Source organism: Notamacropus eugenii, chromosome 6 (genome assembly GCF_028372415.1).
Source record: "Notamacropus eugenii isolate mMacEug1 chromosome 6, mMacEug1.pri_v2, whole genome shotgun sequence".
NCBI classification, from domain to species: Eukaryota; Metazoa; Chordata; class Mammalia; order Diprotodontia; family Macropodidae; genus Notamacropus; species Notamacropus eugenii.
Genome location: NC_092877.1, coordinates 215,015,386 through 215,037,094, shown reverse-complemented (window position 1 = coordinate 215,037,094; position 21,709 = coordinate 215,015,386). Strand labels below are relative to the sequence as shown.

General features: G+C 36.6%; 1 protein-coding gene across 1 annotated transcript in view; it reads left to right on the top strand.

Annotated features, from left to right (window-relative positions):
* Positions 1-3,510: 3,510 nt before the first annotated feature.
* TNFSF13B (TNF superfamily member 13b) overlaps positions 3,511-21,709 on the top strand; it is a 42,479-nt gene continuing 24,280 nt past the window's right edge. The window contains exons 1-3 of the mRNA XM_072621989.1: positions 3,511-3,969; positions 4,083-4,182; positions 16,952-17,008. Of these exons, the coding sequence (XP_072478090.1) occupies positions 3,610-3,969; positions 4,083-4,182; positions 16,952-17,008 (517 nt within the window). The 5' untranslated portion in view covers positions 3,511-3,609. The remainder of the gene's footprint in view (positions 3,970-4,082; positions 4,183-16,951; positions 17,009-21,709) is intronic.

Below are 21,709 nucleotides of genomic sequence, written 5' to 3'. Positions count from 1 at the left end.
TGCTGCTTCAGCTACTTTTGAGGCCTGCTGTTGCCTTGTCAAGAAATGGCCTGCACTGCACTGTGCTCAAGGCCTGACCACTATGCTGGTGGGACAGACCTTTCCACAACCTCCTAAGTTGATTTGAAGCATTATTTTAAAGTTATTCAGAGGGGAAGATGAGTGAGTTCTGGTGAGTTCCTACCTTTAGTCTGCCATCTTGGCTCTTGAATGTGAATCTTAAAAAGGTCACATGGAAGGAGAATTACACTTATTTCACTTGGCGCAGAAATTGGCACTAGGAGTAATTAGTAGAAGTTATAAAGATACAAATTTAGGGAGCTGTAATGAGAAAGCTCCTGACAATTATAGGTGTCTGAAAGTGGGATCAGCTGCCTTGGGAAATGCTGGATTCCCCCTTACTGGAAATCTTTAAGCAAAGAATTCAAGGTACTGAATACTTTGTCGGGTATGTTGTAAAGGATTTTTTTCACATATAAGTTGGCCTAAATGGCATTTGAGGTCACTTCATCTCAAAACCCTTTGACATCATGTTCCACTTCTTCTTCTCCCTGGTCTCTGACAAAAGGGTGTCCCTTCTTGTCAAGGTTTACCTCTTTACATGTATATTTGATTACATTCATTAATTGTCTTCTCCATCAGATTGCATTCTCAATATATTCATTCTTTCAGGTCTTCAGCCTATCCCTATCAACTGATTCCTTCCCTGAAACATTCCAACCTGCCCAAGTCTTTCCTCCCCATCCCCCACATATATATATGAACATCTTCTGTGTCCTTCAGAACACTCTAAACAAAGTCAAGTGCAAGTCGTGTCATCATTTCTCTGATGTCATGGTTTTCTTTGAAAACGAAGGACCAAAATAAGAACATATATATATGTGTGTATATATATATATATATATATATGTGTGTATATATATATATATATATATATATATATATATATAATATACATATACATATATATATATACATATATATATGTATATATATGATTTTCAATCTCATTACTCAACTCAAACTACTCTCTTTATTGCCAAATATGTTTGTCTTTTCTCAGCACCAGTTCTTCTTGTCTGCTCCGCTATATTTTATACTATCAATCATCCTCTTCTCCTGGCTACTCTTTGTTCTCTGAGTTTGCATGACACTATTCTGTTCTGGTCACCTCCTTTCTGTCTAACTACTCTTTCTCATTCTTTGATGTATCACCATCCATATCACACCTTCTAACTGAAGGTGGTCCCCAAAGCTTTGCCTTAGGATCTCTTCTCTCCTCTCCTCTCCTCTCCTCTCCTCTCCTCTCCTCTCCTCTCCTCTCCTCTCTTCTCGTCTCCTCTCCTCTCCTCTCCTCTCCTCTCCTCTCCTCTCCTCTCCTCTCTCTGTCTTTGTCTCTCTATTTCTGTCTCTGTCTGTCATTCTGTCTTGGTCTCTCTTTTCTCTGCTTCTCTCTGTGTCTTTCTGTGTCTGTCTGTCTATCTGTCTGTCTCTGTCTGTCTCTACCTCTCTCACTGTCTCTCTGTCTTTCACTCTTTCTGTCTTTCCCTCTCTCTCTGTTTCTCTGTCTCTATCTCTCTGTCTCTAATATGTCTAATATGTTTATGTCTGCATAAACTCCCCTGAATTTGACAATTATCTCTATGTAGATGACTCCTAGATCTACCTATCCATCCCTGGTCTTTCTCCTGAACTCCAGTCTTGCATCACCACTTGCTTATTAGACATTTCAAATGCAATATCCCATCGATATCTTAAACTCACTATTCCTAAAACTGAACTCATTTTCTTTCCCCTCAACCTTCTTCTCTTCCAAAATTTGTTATTTCTGTCAAAGACACAGACCATCCTTCAAGACTTCCCGGTCCATAACTTCAGCCTTGCCCTCGACTCTTCACTGTTCCATGCCTTATATATTCAAAAATTTGATGATTTTTGCCATTTATGCCTTCACAATATTTCTCACATTCAATCCCTTCTCTCTATTCACACAACTACTGTCTTAGATCAAGTCTTTTTCATCTAGATTATTGCTAATTGCAATTCGCAGTGTCTCACCAATGCAGTCAATCCTATACATTGATGCCAAAGTAATTTTCTTAAAACATGGATCTGATTCTGTGATTTTCTTGATCAACCAATCAACTCCAGGTTTCTTGTTGCTTCTAAGATAAAATATAAATCAAGTTAGTTTTTAAAGCACTATAGAACCTGGTCCCAATCTATCTTTCCAGATTCATAGGGTATTTCTCCTCCTACACTCTGATCCAGACAACAGACAAATTGGCATTCTCTATATTATTCATACAGGAAACTTCATTTCCTTTCTTGGGGTCTTTACATTAGTTATCCTGATGACCAACAAACAACTTCTTAATTTTCTTCATATTTGTGTCATATGCATTTTTATATATACTTGTCTCTTCCATTAGAATGTAGGCCCCTTGTGTATACCAACTATTTCATTCTTTGTGTCTGTATCTACAGCATGTAGCCCAGGCCTCAACATATAGCAGGTGCTTAATAAATATTTGTTGTTTGAAGATGTTTTTGTTATTGCTGCTGCTGGGTTTTTTTTGGCATTGATTCCTAGTCTGTGATTCTTTTATCCTGTGATTTGGAAAGTTTTCCTGGAGTTCAACTTGGAAAGATGGATAGGATTTGAATAGGCATCCAGGAGAAAAGGGAATCCCCAGAATGGAAAGGATGCAGAACAGCACAAGAGAAGGGGTAGAGGTGGCACTGAACATAGTGTATGTGGAAAGCAATGAAGAATCTGTTCCAAGTAGGTGATTGTGTCTTGTTCCTAAAGAGCTTCAGTATGTCTCCATTAGTAATTTATGCAGAAGCCTACAGGAAATGTTCATTATTGGATACTGGATATTGGATCCCTCCCTCTCCCTGCCCCCCCCCACAACTAACCCAAATCTATCTTTCAACATTTCTACTTATGCTGTTAGATGGAATCAAAACTGCTGATGATCATTTCTCACATGATGACCCTTCATCTGTTTTAGTGCTTCAGATTATTTTTGAATCATTCCCCCAAGAAAATGACCCTGTACTTTATTTAGCTGACCCCACCTAATCATTCATTAGTTTTATTGCCCTGCCTTGGACTCGTCCCAGTTTAGCCTCATCTATCTTAAAGTAGACAGAGCCCAACCAGAGATAGTCTAATAAAGGTTTCATATATGGCTACTTAAACACACTAATCTGTTATTTTGGAACCTAAAACATTTCCCCTGATAGACCTCTTAGTCAAAGGTCAAAGCTGTATCTAAGAAAGAAGGGCTATGGGAGCCCATTTGCTCCTGGAAGTTTGAGAGATGCCAATAAAAACATATAACAAAAACTGAAAGTGAAAAGAGGAAGGCTGATTGTGCAATAAAATAAAAGAGGGAACGCCAGTAAAAACCTATTCTATGGTAACTAGAGAGATGCATAGCAGAGGAAGGAAGAAAATTCAGGAGAGGCCTCCTGATGAGGCAAGACAGGCTCTAAGATCCCCTCGGTGCTGGACATCAGCAAACAAGGCTAACAGGAAATGATCCATTCCATGTGGTCACTTATTCTGCCTTCTCTAACTCTCAAAGTTCAAATAGAGAAATGGATGACGACAGAGAAAGAGGAGCAGTTAAGATTTACTTCTTCACTTCTGGCCTTAAGAAAAGAGAAGAAATGAAACTCCTGGATTGTACACCCACCCTTCCTCAGGGAAGAAGCTCTGCATGGCAAGCTAGAAGAGGGCTCCTGTCAGCCACTCTGCTACTGACGCTTCTCTCCGGTGGCCTGGCACTGGTCTCATTGTACCAAGTGTTCACCCTGCAGGCTGAGTTGGGGAGTCTCCGGCATGAACTTCAGGCTTATCAGAGCAGGGCTGAGCAACTTCAGGGCCTGCAGAAGGAGAAAGCAGGAACACACCCTACTATTCTCCAGTCAGAAGCTGCTACCATCACAGGACTACAAGTGAGTTACCAAGAAGCTGCCTAGCCCTGGTTACAGGGCTCTCATGCTTCCTATTTCTTTTACTTCTGCTTAGTTTTGTTTTTTTAAATAACCTGGGTCTTTTCCATTAACAGGAGCTTGGGGTACCCCCTATCACAGGAGAAAGCAGTCCCCAAATCAGCCTTAGACAAAGCAGAAGAAGCAGAAGAGGTGTTCCGGACTCAGGGGAAACTAGTAAGTTGAGGGGAAGCAGTGTTTCAGAAACTTCCCAACTGGGGCATATACCCATAGCACAAACTGGAGAAAATTAGGTGAATTCATTTTCCTTCCTGGATCTCTGATCATATTTTCTAGCTGCAAACAAAACCTGACCAGCTATGTTGCTAAAACAAGGGAGCCCTTTACGAGGATTGCTTCACTTGTTGCAGGTTGTAATGAAGAAGACATTTAAGAGTCAGTCTTCAAGGGCCCTGGAATCATCTGGGGGAATGGTGGAAGGGAAGGAAAAAACCTCTTTTACTATTTTACTATTAGCTCTTCTTGGTGATTGCAATAACCTAGTCAGTATTTTAATGTTTCTAAATAACAGATTTCATTGGTGGAATAATTCACCTGGGCTTGAGATAAAGGGAGCAGTTTATTTAATCTTCAAATAAAATAAAGGCCACTTTGTCAGAAGCATTGCTCATGACTCACCTAATAAAACCACACCCTTTCCTATCCCTTTTCCAATTCTGGAACCACAATCAAATTAGGGACTGTTTCTACTTTTGTATTTATATATATACTCAATGCTAGACACAGTGCTTGGCACATAGAAAACCCTTAATAAATGTTTTGTTTTTCATTCTTTCATTCAGATGCTTTCATCTCTCTATTATTAGAATGTGCCTATCTGAGACAGAGAGTTGGCTAAACATACTCATCTCTCCATGCGCCATTTTGTGATACTTTATATCCAAACAGGTGTACTGTTTTAATCTTAATGCTTCTCCTAAGACATTTTTAATGGTTTCTCCAATGAAAGCTGAATGTACTGCTAGTCTTTTTAAAGTAATTCTTCATGGAGTCCTTAATTTTTAAACATCTTCTTATCTTAGAGAGGCAAAGTGTCAAAATGGATAGAGATCTGGCCTCTGAATTTTCTCCTGTGTCTGACACGTACTGACTATGCAATTCTGTAAAAGTCACTTAACCTCTTAGTTTTTAAACAACTCTCTAAGGCTATTATTTAGAGTGAAGATACCTTCCTGCATTCATAGACAGAGTTCCCTCATCTGGGAGTTCCCTAATCCAATGTAATAAGACGTTCAGTCTCTATTTTTCTGTCAGTTAATCTTTTCTAACCATGAGGCATTTACTAGAATGGCTTACAGCCTCACAGGGTCTTAGAGATGACCTTAGAATCCTTTCCATTAAGTGAAATCCAGTATAATTTAACGTAAGAGAAAACAGGCCCAGAGAGATACAATGCCTTATCTGAGAGATTAATTATACCGTTTTGCATTTAGCCATCATTTGCCCATGATCAGAAAAATTCTTTACAATAATTCAGGAATTTATGTTTTAGAGTTGACAAAGTATGACTTCAAATGTAATGGTTGTGGTCACATTTTTTATTAAAACCCCAGTGATTCCCTTTTTAAAGATGTGCTCATAAAATGCAATCAAGCTTTCAAGTCCAAATTTAAAATATATCTTCTTTGTGGGGCATTTCCTGAACACCCTAGATCATTATAAATCTTCCCTTACCCTGAACTTTTACCATTTATCATTTTTACAAGTCATACTCATTTGGCACTTAATGACATTGTATTTTTCACTCTTGGTTACATTTGTATGTGTATTGCCTGTTTACCAATAGAATCCAATCAGAAGCTCCAGGAAGAAGGAAGGAGAAAGGGAGAAGGTTAAAACTTGGTTCTTCTACACTACCTACTAGAGTCACTTGTACATAGTACACAGTAAACGAATGTTTAGTGATTGATTCAATAGGAACTTTAAAGTGATAGTGATTTGAATGAGTTTGAGGTTACTTGACATTGTATTTCTTCTGAATTTCTTCTGATTTCTCAGTTTGAATTTAACCAGAAAACATTTTATGAAATATTAAAAGTTCATATTTATTACAGCTGATTGAAAAACATAAGAGGACTGCCACAAAGTTTTAGCTAGGAATGCCTTTTGGTTGTGGTGGTGAGCCTAGGATGATAGCTCCCTGAAACTTTGAGTACAATGGCCGCAGAAACACCTTCTTTAAGGCATTCCTTCAGTTATAATTCTGGTGAATTGGAGTTTTATCTCTTTTTCATTCTTCAATGGCAATATTTTTCTTAATCATTTTTTAACCTTTCAAATTAAAGACTTAGCTGGGTTCAAAGTATTTCACAAGATTGTTTCTGGATAAAATCAAACAGAAATGTGGGGAAATCCAGTATAAAAGAGGTGCCAAATAACCACAAAGTTGCTCAAATTAATTTCATGCTTAAACCCATGAACATATCTAGAGTTTGACTCTTAGTAGCTTACTAGTGCAAACTGCCTTCTGTAGTAGCAAAGGCAGGTAGGCAGCATCGTTTCTTTTTAGGTGAGGACTTGACTGCCCAACCCTCCAGTCCTACTTACCTGAGTCTTTGTCCTTAGATATCCAAGCAGTACACGATTTATTTTCTGTAGCTAGCTTCTCTTTCCATATTTATTTTTGGGTAAACTGTATAGTGAGAAGAGATCCTAAAGATCCCAAAGAAGTGTAATGGGAGAGTGCAACATAAAGTTTTAAGAGTAGCAACGGGTCCCATATTCCTGCCTACATGGAAAAAAATCATGAGCCTCTTTTCTATCAGTTCACACAAAAGCTATAGCGGAGAGCCAGCTGGCTATTGACACTATACCCTCTGGCCAAAATTTGTCCCTGAAGGGATTTTTGTCTTCATCAGAAGATCAGAAACTTGGTCTCCAGTGTTGCAAGAGACAAACATCTGCTCTGTTTTTCAGAGTGGAATATGCAATTGACAGCCATGACCTAGCAACCATATTTTTTCTGAACCCTGTTATTGTTAAGCTTGACATTTTAAGAATATAAAGAGCCAAGAGACAAGATGAACATTTTCTTTAAGTCAAGTCAGTCAAAAGAGAAGTTGTACATGTCTATGCCATTCATTTGGTTGGAAGTAACAGATTTAATGACTAATATTTCTTCACACGTTCAGGGACTTTTTGAACCCATTTTGAGGTCAAGATACCAGTAATGGGCTAATTTTTCAGAAGTCTCTACAGTGTGAAAGAGTATGTAATAATGGCAATATGATTTAAAATTTGGTTACTGTTGGTGATATTTGTCAGTTGCACATTTTCTAGATCAAATCCTATTTATAATAAACTACTAAATCTTCCTTTTCTCATTGTTGAAATGGAATTTGATGCTAGCAAGTACATTTCTGGATGCAAGTGCTAATTCAGAAGGATTAGAAAAGAAACAGAACTGACATCTGATCTTCCCTTCCCTCTAAAAAGTTCATTCAACAATTAATCAATAAAGAACATTTCAGTGAGTTTTCATATAGCACTTTCTACCTCCCACATATTTTTATTCAGTGTTATTTTGTGTATCATAATTTTCTTCTAATCAACTATATACCCCTGCTAGCTTTTATGTTCCATGAGAGCAGCTACTATGTTTTGTCTAAGTTTTCTACTTTACCCAATACTCCACATAATGATCTACATATAGTAAATACTTAATAAATGTTGAATTTAATCAATCAAACAAAAATACATGTTTAGTGCTTCGTGTATTCTGGGAACAATGGTAGATACTAGAGTGTATGTAAAAAAGTATAAGACTTGTTTTCTTCCCTCAGGCAGCTTATGTGATCTAGTTTGAGATAGGTAGGTTTGTTGACAACTGCATGATGACAACATATGCATGTGAAATAGGTCACAATAAGTGTTAGTTCAGAGGAGGAAAAGAACACGAGGGGCTAGGATAACGTGGAAAGGTTTCAGTTGAACCCTATCTTCTACTCTTAGAACATTTACGCCCTTGTCTTCATGTCATTCATCCCTTATCAAGCCTCAGCCTTAGATGACTCTCACCACTGGCCTCCTCTGCTCCTGCTTCTGTGCTCTCGAGCAAAATTAGAAGCATTCACACAACCTTACTGACCTGATATCATAAAAAATTTGTGTCATCTAACTTTGACTGCATCTTTACTACAAGATAGTTCTTTCATTACTGGCTGATTCCTTATCTCAGTCCACACAGAAATTACACCAAACCGTCTCATTTCTCCGGAAGCCTGCGACACCTCCCACCTACCCCTTTCCTCTCAACAGAGGACCTTCCTATTTCTTTTACTGAAGAGATTAAGGCCACTCTTTTGTCTGTGAGCTTCCTCTTCTCATCTTTCTCTTTTCTTCCAGTGTCTAATAATGATGTGGCCCTTCTCAACACTTTGCAATTTGGCTTCTGATCTCACCATTCAGTTGCAGTTTTTTTTTCTTTAGAGTTATCAGTAATATCTTAATTGTAAAACCTGATAATCTTTTATCACACTTGATCCTTTTTAACCTCTCCAGCATTTTATACCTTTGACCATCCTTGCCTCCTAGATATTCTCTCCCTTCTAGGCTTTCCTGACACTTCTTTCACCTGGTTCTCCTCTTACTTCTCTAACCATCTCTCCTCACAAAAGAGAGACTCATACATTTCATGCCTTCTAACCCTAGGTGTTCCCCAAAACTCGTCTTGGGACTTTTTCTCATCTTTCTCTAAACTCCTCATTCCTGACTACTATGAATTTAATTACTATCTCTATGCATATAACATCCAGATCCATATATCTAGCCCCAGTTTCTTCCCTAAGCTTCAGTCCTGCATCACCACTTGCTTTTTGGACACTTCAAACTGGATGTTCCAGAGACATCTCAAATTCAGCATGCCACAAACAGAATTTACTACCTTTCTTGCCAAGCCTTTCCAATCTTTTCTATTTAAAGGCACCTCCATTCTTTCAGTTTGATAGATTTGTAACTTTGGTGTCATCCTTGAATTTCTTACTTTCCTTTACCCCATATATCTAGTCAGTTGCCGCGATTTCCACCTCTACATCTGACCCCTGTTTTCCACTCATAGCCACCATGGTAGTGTCAGCCTTTATCACCTCTCAGTTAGACCAGTGCAGTGGCCTTCTAATTCGCTTCTCTCCCCTCTCTAGTTCATCTTCCACAGAAATGTCAAAGTAATTTTCCTTAGGTGCAGATTTGACCGTACGATTCCTCTAATCAATAAATTTCAGCACTTCCTTATTGCCTCTGGAATAATATATGAATTAATCTATTTGACTTTTAAGCTGTTTACAACCTGGACCCACATTACAAATGACTCCCCTTTCTGCACTCTCTGATCCACAAACTACTCTTCTTTCTGTTTCGCACACCAGACACCCCATCTCTTCTTGGTATATGCTTTTGCACTGATTCCATCCTCTTCTATACCTTATAGAATCCTTCTCCTCCTTCAAGACGCAGTTCAATAACTACCTTCTTCTAGCTCCTAGAATTTTCTAAAGGAAGCTTTTCCTGATCACCCCAACTGTCAGTCTCCCTCCTGCCAAACTACCTTGTATGTATATTTTACTTATTCTGTTTATAATTTGTTCTGGTAACATTTATCTATGCGCATATTGTCTTCTCCAACAGAATATAATTTCCTTGAGACTAGGGATTATTTCATTCTTCATGTTTGAATGCTCAGTACCTGGTATGGTACTTCCATAGTGAGTGCTTAACAAATGCTTAGTGATTTATGGGATAGTTAGGCTCAGAGCTGAAAGGATGTAGGAGTGGAAGAGAGGATTCTGGAGGGTAGAAATGGCGTTTAAGTAGCAAGTGATCTATACAGTTAGTGAGAACAAAGATGCATCATTCATGCACAATTGCATTTGCACCTCTGAACCTTTGAAAAATATGTCATTTCCTTTAATTCAGAGATTTTGTAGTGTAGTTGTGATAGGTGGAGGTATTTAGGATATTTCACGTAGAGACAGATGAGAAAAGGTGTAGTTTGATGGAATTCAATGATGACAAAAAATTTGAGAAGGTCCACTATAGCTCATCTCTTCTCTTTCCATCCTTCTTAAGCTATAACATTTATAGTGAATTAAATAGCATTAAATCAGGTAAAACACTTTGAAAAGCACAAAGTATGTATAAAGTATTATTATTTGTAATGGTGCTAATAATATTTATCAGTGCAGATATAATCTGGTAACAGCACATAGTCAATTTTTCTTTTATTCATTGTCAGATGTGCAGGGACCAGAGAAACCAGTGTGTGTGTGTGTGTGTGTGTGTGTGTGTGTGTGTGTGTGTGTGTGCGCGTGTGTGAGACCAGATAAAGTATTGTTAACATTGGCTAAGTAGAGAAATTGCATACTTATTCAGAACCATTATTGTACACTAGATTATCCAGAACCCTTAATTATCCAAAATCTCTTATTTGTTATAATGGAATGAAATATAGAATGAATTTTACCCATAATCTTAGATCTTCAGGAATCATTTAGACTTTGTATACTAATGGGATGGTGCTCACACTTTTGAAATAGTTCATCCCAAGTTCATCATTTGTCATGGTAGGAATTTTTCCTTTTGCCTTTTATAAGCATCTCTTATACTGGGCATTAAGTCATAATTGAACAAACTTTTCTTTTGCCTATCAAATACATGTCAGAGATTAAAGGAGAAACAAAGATTACTAAAGTGAAGTGACAAGTTGATTAAAAACTGATATCAGAAAGAGTAAGCTTACTGCTTCACCAGAATGTGATAGAAGAATTCTTCTGTTCATATGGATTAGACTAATGAATATAATATAAATTATAATTGTATATGTAAGTATATTATACATTTTCATATTATTTTCAAAACTGTTTTGCTTGTTTCCTTCAGTTTTCTTATGTGAATTTTAAAAATGTTACAAGAACCCCCTTTTTGTCATCACTATTGCCAAAACTCTTACCTTTGATCTGCCCCCAATTAAAAATGGAGAGAAATAGGGAAAAGTTGTAAGAAATAAATATAATTGAGCAAATGAATCCTTGCAGTGACCATATCCAATATATATCTCTTTCGGTACCTTATGTACATTGCTTCTCTGTCAGGAGATGGGTAACATGCTTCATCATGGGTCCTCTAGACATATTGCATTGATCAGTCTTTCAAAATTATTTTTCTTGGCAATGTTGCTGTACTTGTATAAGTTGTTCTCCTAGTTCTGCTCACTTCACTCTGTGTCAGTCCTTAATATCCTGAATTCTCTGAAATTACCCCATCATTTCTATTCAATAATATTCCTTTAAACTCATTTATATTATACATATTATAATAATAACAAATATGGATTATTATAATTATTATATGTTATATATAATATAGCTCAACAATATTCATTTGGACTTTTAAACTCATCAGCTACAATTTGTTCAGCAATTCTTTAACTAAGAGGCAATCTAGGGCAGCCACTTAAATTCTAGCTTTTTGTCTTTCTTCCTGTTTTTATCTTTATTTTCAAGATCAGGATATTTGTTTAGTTTGTGACTATATGTTCCCCAATATTTTCTCCTCTCTTAACTGCTTTCCTCCTATCCCTGTTATCATGTTCTCCTCTGAGTCTTCTGACATCCAGTTTCTTCAAATGATCTTCACATGGTAAATGCTTGAGGTTCTTCACCATCCTGATTTCCTTCCTCTGGAATTTCTCCAGTTTATTATTGTTCTTAAACTATGATGCTCAGAATATCCCCAGAAGAGACCTGATACAAATAGAGTACAGAGAAACTTCCTGCTCCTTACTTCTGGAAGTTATGCTTTTAGTATTATGGCCCCAAATCTCATTAACTTCTTTGGTTGCCACATTTTTTTAGCTGCTGACTCATACAGAATTTGCAATTCATTAAAGCACCTAGATCTTTTCCCAGCAAACTTTCTCTAGTTATGCCTACCCCATCTTATACTTGTGAATTTGATTTTTTTTAATCCATTTCCCTTTTTTTGTATCCATTTATCCCCATTGAATTTCATCTGATCAGATTCATCTCAATGTTCTTGCCTGTCAAGATATTTTGAATCTTGACTGTTAAAAGTCACTAATTATTTATTAAACATCTAATATGTGCCAGGCACTGTACTAAACTCTAGAGATACAAAGAAAGATAAATGACTATCGTTAATCTCAAAGGAGCATAATCAGCTTAGTGTCATCTATAAATCTGATGAATATGCCATCAATGTCTTTAAGCAAGCAGCTAGTTAAAAAAAATAAATAGCACAAGTTCAAGCACAGACCCATGAGGTACTCCATTAACACTGAACCATTAACAACTTCTCTTTGAGTCAAGCCTGAAAATTAGTTCTGAACTCATATAATGTATTATAATTACTATTCCACATTTTTCCATCTAATTATATTTATTTTTGCTGCTAACCCTACCTTTTTTTTTTTTTTACTTCAGCTAAAACATAATCAATTCTGCTCCAAACCCTTATTTTAGCTCTGTTTGTCTGTTTCAAATGTGTTTCTTCTAAACAACATATTGTGGGATTCTGGTTTCTAATCCATCATGCTATCCCACTTCTGTTTTATCGGTGAGTTCACCCTATTCACATTCACAGTTACTGCTAAAAGTGTGTGTTTCTCTCCATCCTATTTTCTTCTGTTTATTCTTCTTTCTCTCTTTTTATCCTGTCCCTCCTTGAAAATCTGTTTTGCTTCTGACCACTGTCTCCCTTAATCTACCTTCCTTTTTCTCATCCATCTCCACTTCTCTTATCCCCCCTTCCTCTCCTGTTTTCATGTTGGGAAAGATGTATCTCTATACCCAACTGAATGTGTGTGTGTGTGTGTGTGTGTGTGTGTGTGTGTATTTTTCCCTCTTTGAACCATTTCTCCTGAGAGTGAAATCTAAGCATTTTCTTCCACCACCCATGGGGGTGGTCCCATTTCCCCTCTACTCTAAAATCCCTTTCTTGCACACCTCTTTTATGTAAGAAAAATGTCCCCATTCTACTTTTCTCTTCCTTCTCCAAGTGCATCCTTTTTTCTCACCTCTTCATTTTCTTTTGAGATCATTCCAACATAATTGACTCATACCCAGGCCCTCTGTCTGTTTAGACTTTAACTCTCTAAACCATAATAAAATTCTTAGGGAGTTACATGTATAATCTTCCAATTTAGGAACATAAACAATTTAACTTTACTAAGTACCTTATGAATTCTCTTTCATGTATTCCTTTATATACTTCTCTTGGGTCTTGTGTTTGAATGTCAGACTTTCTATTCAGCTTTTCATCAGGAATGCTTAAAAGTCTTCTCTTTCATTAAATATCTATCTTTTTCCTCTGAAGTAATATATTCGTTTTTTCTGGATAGAGTATTCTTTGCCTTCTGGAATATGGTATTCCACATGCTTTACTTCTTTGACATAGAAGCTGCCAAATGTTATGTAATCTTGACCATGACTCCACAGTATTTGACATGTTTCCTTATGGTTGCTCTCAATATTTTCTCCTTGACCTGGGAGCTCTGGAATTTGTCTGTAATAGTCCTAGGAGTTTTCATTTTGGGATTGTTTTTTAGGAGGTGATTGGTAGATTCTTTCAGTTTCTATTTTACCCTCTATTTCTAGAATGTCAGGGCAGTTTTCCTTGATAATTTCTTGAAATACAATGTCTATACTCTTTTTTTGGTCATGATTTTCAGGTAATCCAATACTTTTAAATTTATCTCTCTTCAATCTATTTTTTCTGGTCAGTTTTTTCTGTTTCCCCCCATTGTTTGGCTTTGTTTTATTGTTTTTTGATGTCTCAAGGAGTCATTGGCTTTCAATTTCCCAATTCTAATTTTTAGGGAAATATTTTCTTCGGGGAGCTTTTGTATCCTTTTTTTTTTTTTCCATTTAGCCAATTATGCTTTTTTAAGGTGTTCTTTGGTGAATTTTTGTAGCTCCTTTTCCATTTGGCTTATTTTCTTTCTAAAGAAGTTCTTTTCTATGGTGAATTTTTATGCCTCTTTTACCATTATGCCAATTCCATTTTTAAGGCGTTTTTTCTTCAGTATGTTTTTGTGTATCTGTTTTATCAAGCTATTCATCCTCATTTCATAGTTTCTTGTATCACTCTCATTTCTTCTACCAATTTTTGCTCTACCATTCATCTCTATCTTTAGCTCTTCCACAAATTCTCGTTATGCTGGTATCCAGTTGGAATTTATCTTTGAAACTTTGCTTGCAGCTGTTTCTATGTTGTGTTCTGAGTTTATGTTTTGGTCTTCCCCGACATTATAATAGCTTTTAATTGTCAGGTTCGTTTGCTGGTGTTGCTGCTGTTTGCTCATGTTTCCAGTCTATTTCTTGACTTTGAACAATATATCAAAGTTGGCTTTGTTCACCTTGGATTGGGGACGCATTGTCCCAAGCTTCAGGCGTTTTCATGCTGTTATTTTAAGAGCTAATTCTTGGGGTCTGCAAGTGTTTGGTGCTTTGCTGCTTGATCTAGGGAAAGGGGTCTTTACTGCTTTCTCAGTCTTTATCTTTATCCAGAAAGGGGCCCTGCTCCCCTACAACTGCAAGTGCTAGAATCCCCCTTGGCCCTGAAACTGGGACCAGGTCCCTTGATCTCCTGCAGGTACTAGTGCTGCTCTCTGCCTTAAAACTGCTCTTGTCCTTGCTCAACAAAAGTTGAAAAAGGGGAGGGAAGGAAGACAACATATAATCCTCTATTATCTAATTGGGGAAATTTTGTGTCAGTTTTTCTCCATTAATAAACACCCTACCCTCTCCCACCTGTAAGCCCCTAGTTTTTTGTTTTGAGGCATTTTTAGTTTGATTTTGGGTTTTTTTTGTTTGTTTGTTAGTTTGAATTTGTGGAGAAGAGTTGTATGTCATGCAAAGTCATGGAAATGAGTAAGGTTAGCTCTCTTTAAGTGCCCCAGGAAGGAGACCAAAATGACAACAGTATATCCTGCCTTTCTTTCTAGGTGACAACAGTAGTAATGGAACTGAGGAGGGATAATGTTGTTACAGATACCCACTGAAGTGTGAAAGAGGAAATTTAGTTGCTAATATTTAGGTTCTAGCCTTCTAAAAAATAGTATAGTACATGATCCATAGTAAGTGCTTAATAGATGTTTATTGATTTTTGGTTAACTGGTTGATTTTATTTTATTTTTTAAAATTCACTGCTATCCCGATTAAAATCAAGGTGCTAGCATCACTATTGTTTTTTTCCAACAAGAGATGCCCTACTCTGCTACTGATAGCACTAGCAAATCACTTTCTTCATATTCATTAGTTTTGGTTATTGTTGGTTTGCTCAAGTAAGAATAAACCAGATACTAAAATGTTTGACCTTCTAATAAATCACTAGATTAACCCAGCAGTAAATCTAGTTATATTATAATCTTAAAAAATCATCAATACCATATTTCCATCCTTAATTAATAGAATTCTTCTTTTAACCTTTCTTTGTGGAAAAAAACCAACTTTGAATATTTACATAGAATTTTCTATCCCTTAAGAACAATCTCATGAATTTCCTTAATGTGGCATTAATTTCTGAAAGTCTATTTTTACAATTTAGAATCAAATAATCAATGTTATAAGAGTAGCAAATATATTGAATGTATTCTGCAATAGATTAGTGCATACTAGTCCAGACTTTTATAGACTTGAAATTTTATACTAATTTTTTTCTTTCCTGGAAGAGACAACTGAAGATTATTTCCCGAAATATAATTGTTTGATTACATAACCTCATTAAGAACTCATATTTTATTTGGAAAAAAGTGTTGATTTCTTTTTTGGTTCAGTAATGTTAAGTGAACTCATTCTTCATTGTTAAATTTTCCAGCTGATTATACTGCATGTTAAACTAAATATATCAGAATAGATGCTGTCATTTCTCTAGTTTTTTTCTAAGTCTCAGTGTACTTTACAGACTAATCCTACTGAACCTTCTGAGATAAACACTTGAATTTTAAACCAAATTGGATTAAACACTAAAGATGAATTATAGGACTTCTGTCAGTCTGTGGAGCTCTTCTAAGACCATATGGGTATAAGTGTACATTATTTTGAAAAATTGGTCTTCACACCTATAGTGACACATAAATAAGAAACTATATCAAGACCAGTTGTGGACTCCACTTTATGCAAGTTGTAAAAATATTTCTTTGATATTGTACTGATGTCTTGGTATGTACATTTTGTAATCAATAAGACTTTATCAAATTATGGTGTGCTATAATACCATGCTATGTTTTGGAGATACAAAGACAAAAATGAAATAACATATACATGCATATATATGCATACACACAAACATATATGTGTATATTTATATGTGCAAATATATTATAATAGATTTTATATATATATATATGTATGTATTACAAGATAACTTTAGAGATGAAGACTGTAGCATTAGGGAGGACTATAAAAGGCCTCCTGTAGAAGGTAGCTCTTGAGTTGAGTCTTGATGGAAGACAGGGAATCCAAGAGGTAGAGTGAAGAGGAAAAGGTCTTTCAGGCTTGGTAGACAGAGAATTCAAAGGTATAGAGAGAGGGATATCCATTTGTGAGGAACAGGAAGTAGACTAGTATGGCTAGACCATAGAATACATTGAAGGGAATATTATATAAGGTGGCTGGAAAGATAGGAAGGGACCAGATTGTGGAGAGTTTTCAATATCAAGCAGAGGAGATTATATTTGATCCTAAAGGTAATAGGGAGTCACTGGAATTTTTTGAGTGATAGAGGAAAGAGAGGTGACATTGCCAGATTTCTGTTTTATAAAAACCACTTTGATGTTTGCATGAAATATGGGTTAGAGTGGGGAGAGCCTTGAGTCAAGAAGATAAATTAACTGTTAGCTTCATTTCTCAGGGAAAATAATTTGTATTAGCTTCTTATTATTTCTACTGACATAACATTTTTTGCCTTTTAGGAATACAAGACTGCTTGCAATTGATTGCTGATGGTACAAGTCCCACAATACAAAGAGGTAACACAACAAATCACATTTTTCCCTCTTTTAGACACTAGATTAAATGATGATAGATACATTTATCTAATGCTATCATTCTGAGTTACAAGTAGCACAACATATCTGCCTCAAAACTCATTTGTCTAATACTTCTTCCACATGTTGCATCTTAAAATTCCTGCTGTAGTAGACCCCTTCCCCTAAGGCTTTTCTTCCCTGGGCTAAACATACCCCATTTCTTCATTCAGTCTTAATACGAAATGATTTAAAAATTCTTTCTGACCCTGTGGGCTCTTCTCTAGACATTTTCCAGCTTATCAGTGTTCTTCCTAAAATGTATTACCTAGAACTGAACCTAATGCTTCAGATGTCATTTGACCCCAAAGCAAAGTCTGATTCTATTAATGTAGCCCAATATAGTTTTGGCTTTTTTTGTCTTCTACATCACGCTAGGAAGTCTAAATGAAAAGACTATGATCAGCATCCTACAGAATTTCTAATTTCTTATAAGACATGTAAAATAGTATATTCCCTGCACTGTGATTATGAAAAATGTACTGAATGAATCTTAAAGCAATGCAGAAATGGGATGATACTATGACTATATGTAAAACACCACAGTTAGGTCTTTGGGCAAGTAGGACAAATTCAGGGAGTATAGATACATCACGTTTCCTTCCTGTTAGTCTTCTGACCTATTATTTACATAATAAATAGTATTCCTAACTAGGGGTTACTACTATTCAGAGATGGAAGGGGTATTAAAGGTGACCTAATACAACAATCCCTCTCGTTTTACTGAAGAGGAAGTTGAAGTTCAGAAAAAGTGTCTTTGTCAAGTTTATGCAACTATTAAGTGGTAGAACTAGCACTTAAATCTATCTGTTGATTTTTACATCCAGGTTCCTTTGATCTGTTAAAAAGAATGTTCATTAGGCCTGGGTCTGTTTCTTTCCTATTTACAAATATCAAAATGGATCTGTGATATCACATATTTGATACAGACCATATAACATGTTTTAAAAAATATGTTAACGTAACAACATGATGGGAAGGATTTTCAGTAATGATATAGTCCTGGTTCAGTCGGACATAGATCCCTTCATCTCTGTGTAGGGATGTTCTCAAAAGGCAGCAGGAAGTCTCTGAACTCTGTAAAGACTGTGAACACTTTGAGAGCAGGGATCTTGTTTGTGTGTGTGTGTGTGTGTGTGTGTGTGTGTGTGTCTTCCCCCTTTGGACCAGTTCCAAGGAGAGTGAAATTCAAGTGATGCTTGCCATCCTCATTTTCCTCTCTACTATAAAAAACTCTTTATTATGCAGCTCTTTTTTTGTGAGACAATTTTCTCCATTTTTCTTCCCCCTTTCCACGTATCTCACTATGTCCTTCTTTCTCACCTTTTTTTCTTTCTGAGCTCATCTGAACATGATTGACTTATACCCATTCCCTTTATGTAGGCAACTTCTAACTCGCCTAATAATGATAAAGTTCTTAGGAGTCCCATGTATCATCTTCCCATTTAGAAAGGTAAACAATTTAAACTTATTGAGTCCTTTATGATTTCTTTCATGTTTATCTTTTTATGCTTCTCCTGAATCTTGTGTTTGAATGTCAAATTTTATATTCAGCTCTGGTCTTTCCATCAGGAATGCTTGAAAGTCCTCCGTTTCATTAAATACCCATTTTCTCTCCCTGAAGTATTACACTCTTTGTCGGGTAGATTACTTTTTATTGTAATTCTAGCTCTTTTACCTTTTAGCATGTCATATTCCAAGTCCCTTGCTTCTTTAATGTGGAAGCTGCTAAAATGTGTATGATTCTGACTGTGGTTCTACAGAATATATTTTTTTTGTGCTGCTTACAATATTTTCTCCTTGACCTGGATGCTCTGGGGTTGGCTATAATATTCCTGGAAGTTTTTGTTTTGGGGTCTCTTTCAGGAGATAATTGATGGATTTGTTCAATTTCTATTATACCCTCTGTACCTACTCAGTCAGGGCAATTTTCCTTATAATTTCTTGAAATATGACATACAGGTGCTTTAAAAAAATCACGGTTTTCAGGTAGTCCAATAATTTTTAAATTATCTATCCTCAATCTGTTTTCCAGGTCAGTTCTTTTTTTTTTTTTCTGGATGGAATACTTCATATTTTCTTGTATTTTTATTTTTATTTTATTTTATTTTTTACTTTGCTTTATTGTTTCTTGATTCTTGTGGAGTCCTTAGCTTCCTAGGAATTATTTTCTTCAGTGAGTTTTTGTTCTTTTTCCATTTGACCGACTTTGTGTCTAAGGAGTTCTTAAGTGATTTTTTATGTCTCTTTTACTAAACTGTTAATTCTGTTTTCATAATTTTCTTGCATCATTCTCATTTCTTTTCCCAATTTTCCCTCTCCCACACTTACCTCTATCTTTAACTCTTCCAGGAATTCTTCTTGGGTCTTTGTCCCAAAGATTTATTTTTTTCATTGAGGTTTTGGTTATAGCTGTTTTCACATAGTTGTCTTTTTCTGAGTTTTCCTCCATAGAAAGTTTTATGTTGTCAAGTTCTCTTTGTTTGCTCATTTTCCCAGCCTGTTTATTCCTTTATTTTAAACTTTGTGTTAAAGTTGGTTTCTGCTCACCCTGGGGGTTGGGTAGACACTGTCCCAGACTTGAGGCTTTTTTTTTTTTTTTTGGCTGCTGTTTTCAGAGCTAGTTCTGGAGATCTGCAAGTTTTCAATACTTCCAAGGTGGTGTGATCCAGGAAAAGGCATGGTCCTTGCTGTCCTGTTCTGTGCTCTGGTCTTTACCCAGGAAAGGCTCTGTTCCTCTCCAGCCACAAGAGCTAGTACTCCTCTTGTCTTTGAAACTGTGACCAAGTCCCCTATTCCCTTTTGACTGATTGCAGGGGGCTCTCTCTATCCTGGAAATGTGACCCAAAACTGCACCCCAGAACTACATATGGGCAAGAGTTGCCAAACAGCACCAGGTCCTACATCCAGTGGCAGCAAAGGGTCCCCTATTATCTCTTTCTGACCAGTCCCTATCTCTGAGTTGCAAGTTCCTGAATCTGCTGCTACCCGTGTTGCAGCTGCCTCGAAGGCTCTCCACTTATGTTGCTACAATGCCTCTACTCCAGTGTCATAGACCTCTCCTGTCTGAGTTATCTCTATCTGCAGTAATGTCTCATCATAACCATTTTTTTTTGACACTGATGCTCTAGAATTTGATTTGAAGTGTTATTTAAAAGTTGTTTGGAAGGAGATTTTGGGATAGTTCAGCTGAGTGGTTACCTTTACTTTGCCATCTTGGCTCTGCCCCCTGAACTTTCCAGTCTTAATAGATATTTCTCCTATCACAGACATTAGGGTGGAGATATCTTAAAGACAGGTTTTGATGTATGTTTAAAGTTCAAGAGAAAGGTCAATGTTGGAGATATAAATCTGGGAGTTATCTACGTATGTATGAGAGTTGTACTTGAAGGAAATGTAATCAACAAAGGGGAGAGTTTAGAGAAATAGGAATAGGCATGAGAACAGGACTTCTGACAGCAATATTAGAGTTTGGTAAGAAGAAAAAGAGGTGACTCAGCAAGAAGAAATTAGAGGATATGAGGAAAACTAAGAGACTGCAGTGCATTTGAAAACAAGGGAAAATGAATGCACAAAGAGGGTTCCAGGGTCTGTGCAGGTTAGGCAATGTTTGAGATGGTGTTTCAATTGCAAGTGGGAGGTGAGAGAGTGCAGATATTAGACGTGTATACTTTTCAACTAATTCAGATGTGATAAAAACAGAAGACAGGGTGATAGCTTAATATGGTAGAATAATTAAAGAAAAAAACTTTTTAGATCAGGGAAACCTGAGTAGCTGTGGGCAGATGGAAAGGAATCAGATTTAAAGCATGATACTGAAGAAACACGAATAAGATAAGATAATTAATGAAATAAAGTCCCTGAAGTAATCTCAGGGAATGGGAACATGGCTGTAAGTGGAGAAGTTAACATTGACAAGAAATAATAACATTTTATCACTTTAACACTGAGATAGGAGGAAGACAGAAACAATGGGTGATTATACTGAATTTGTAGGCATAGAGGAAGGTAGTCAAAAGGATGGACTTCAAGTGGTCTTGACCTAAGTGAAGTAATAGAGTAGGTAATTTTCTGTAAGTGTAAGGGCTGAAGGTGGACAGAGGACTTGAAGAAGGAAATCGTTTGAGGTAATCATGGTGGAACATAATGAGGGCTTAATAGGAATGCTGACCAACAATAAAGACCTAATGGAGCTTATGCAGATTTGTCATGGTTGAATTCAGAATGACATGTCTTTCTCCAGCAATGCTTAGTGGCCTGGGAAATAGAAGAAGAGGAGGTGGTTGGGCAGATACCTAGGAGCCTGGTTGGAATCTCTCAGGTAATGGCAGGGGCCAATCAAGAAAGAATTATTAGGTCTCCTAATCCCCAGTCTTTTAGCTTTAACCTCACACTCTACTAGATCCATCTGGTAAATCTTCAACTGTAGGTATTTTTCTGCCTTTCTGCTATTAGTTCCTCTAATCTCATTCCTAGGCTGCCTTAGGGGATATTACAGAAATATGAATCATTGAAATCCCTTTTTAGTCTTACTTGAAACCACCATGTTGGGAAGATCCCAACAATTATGAAAAATCTCTTTCACTGCCCTGAGTACTTTGGTACCCATTAGCACCCTCTCAGCTCCATTTAACCCATAAAAGT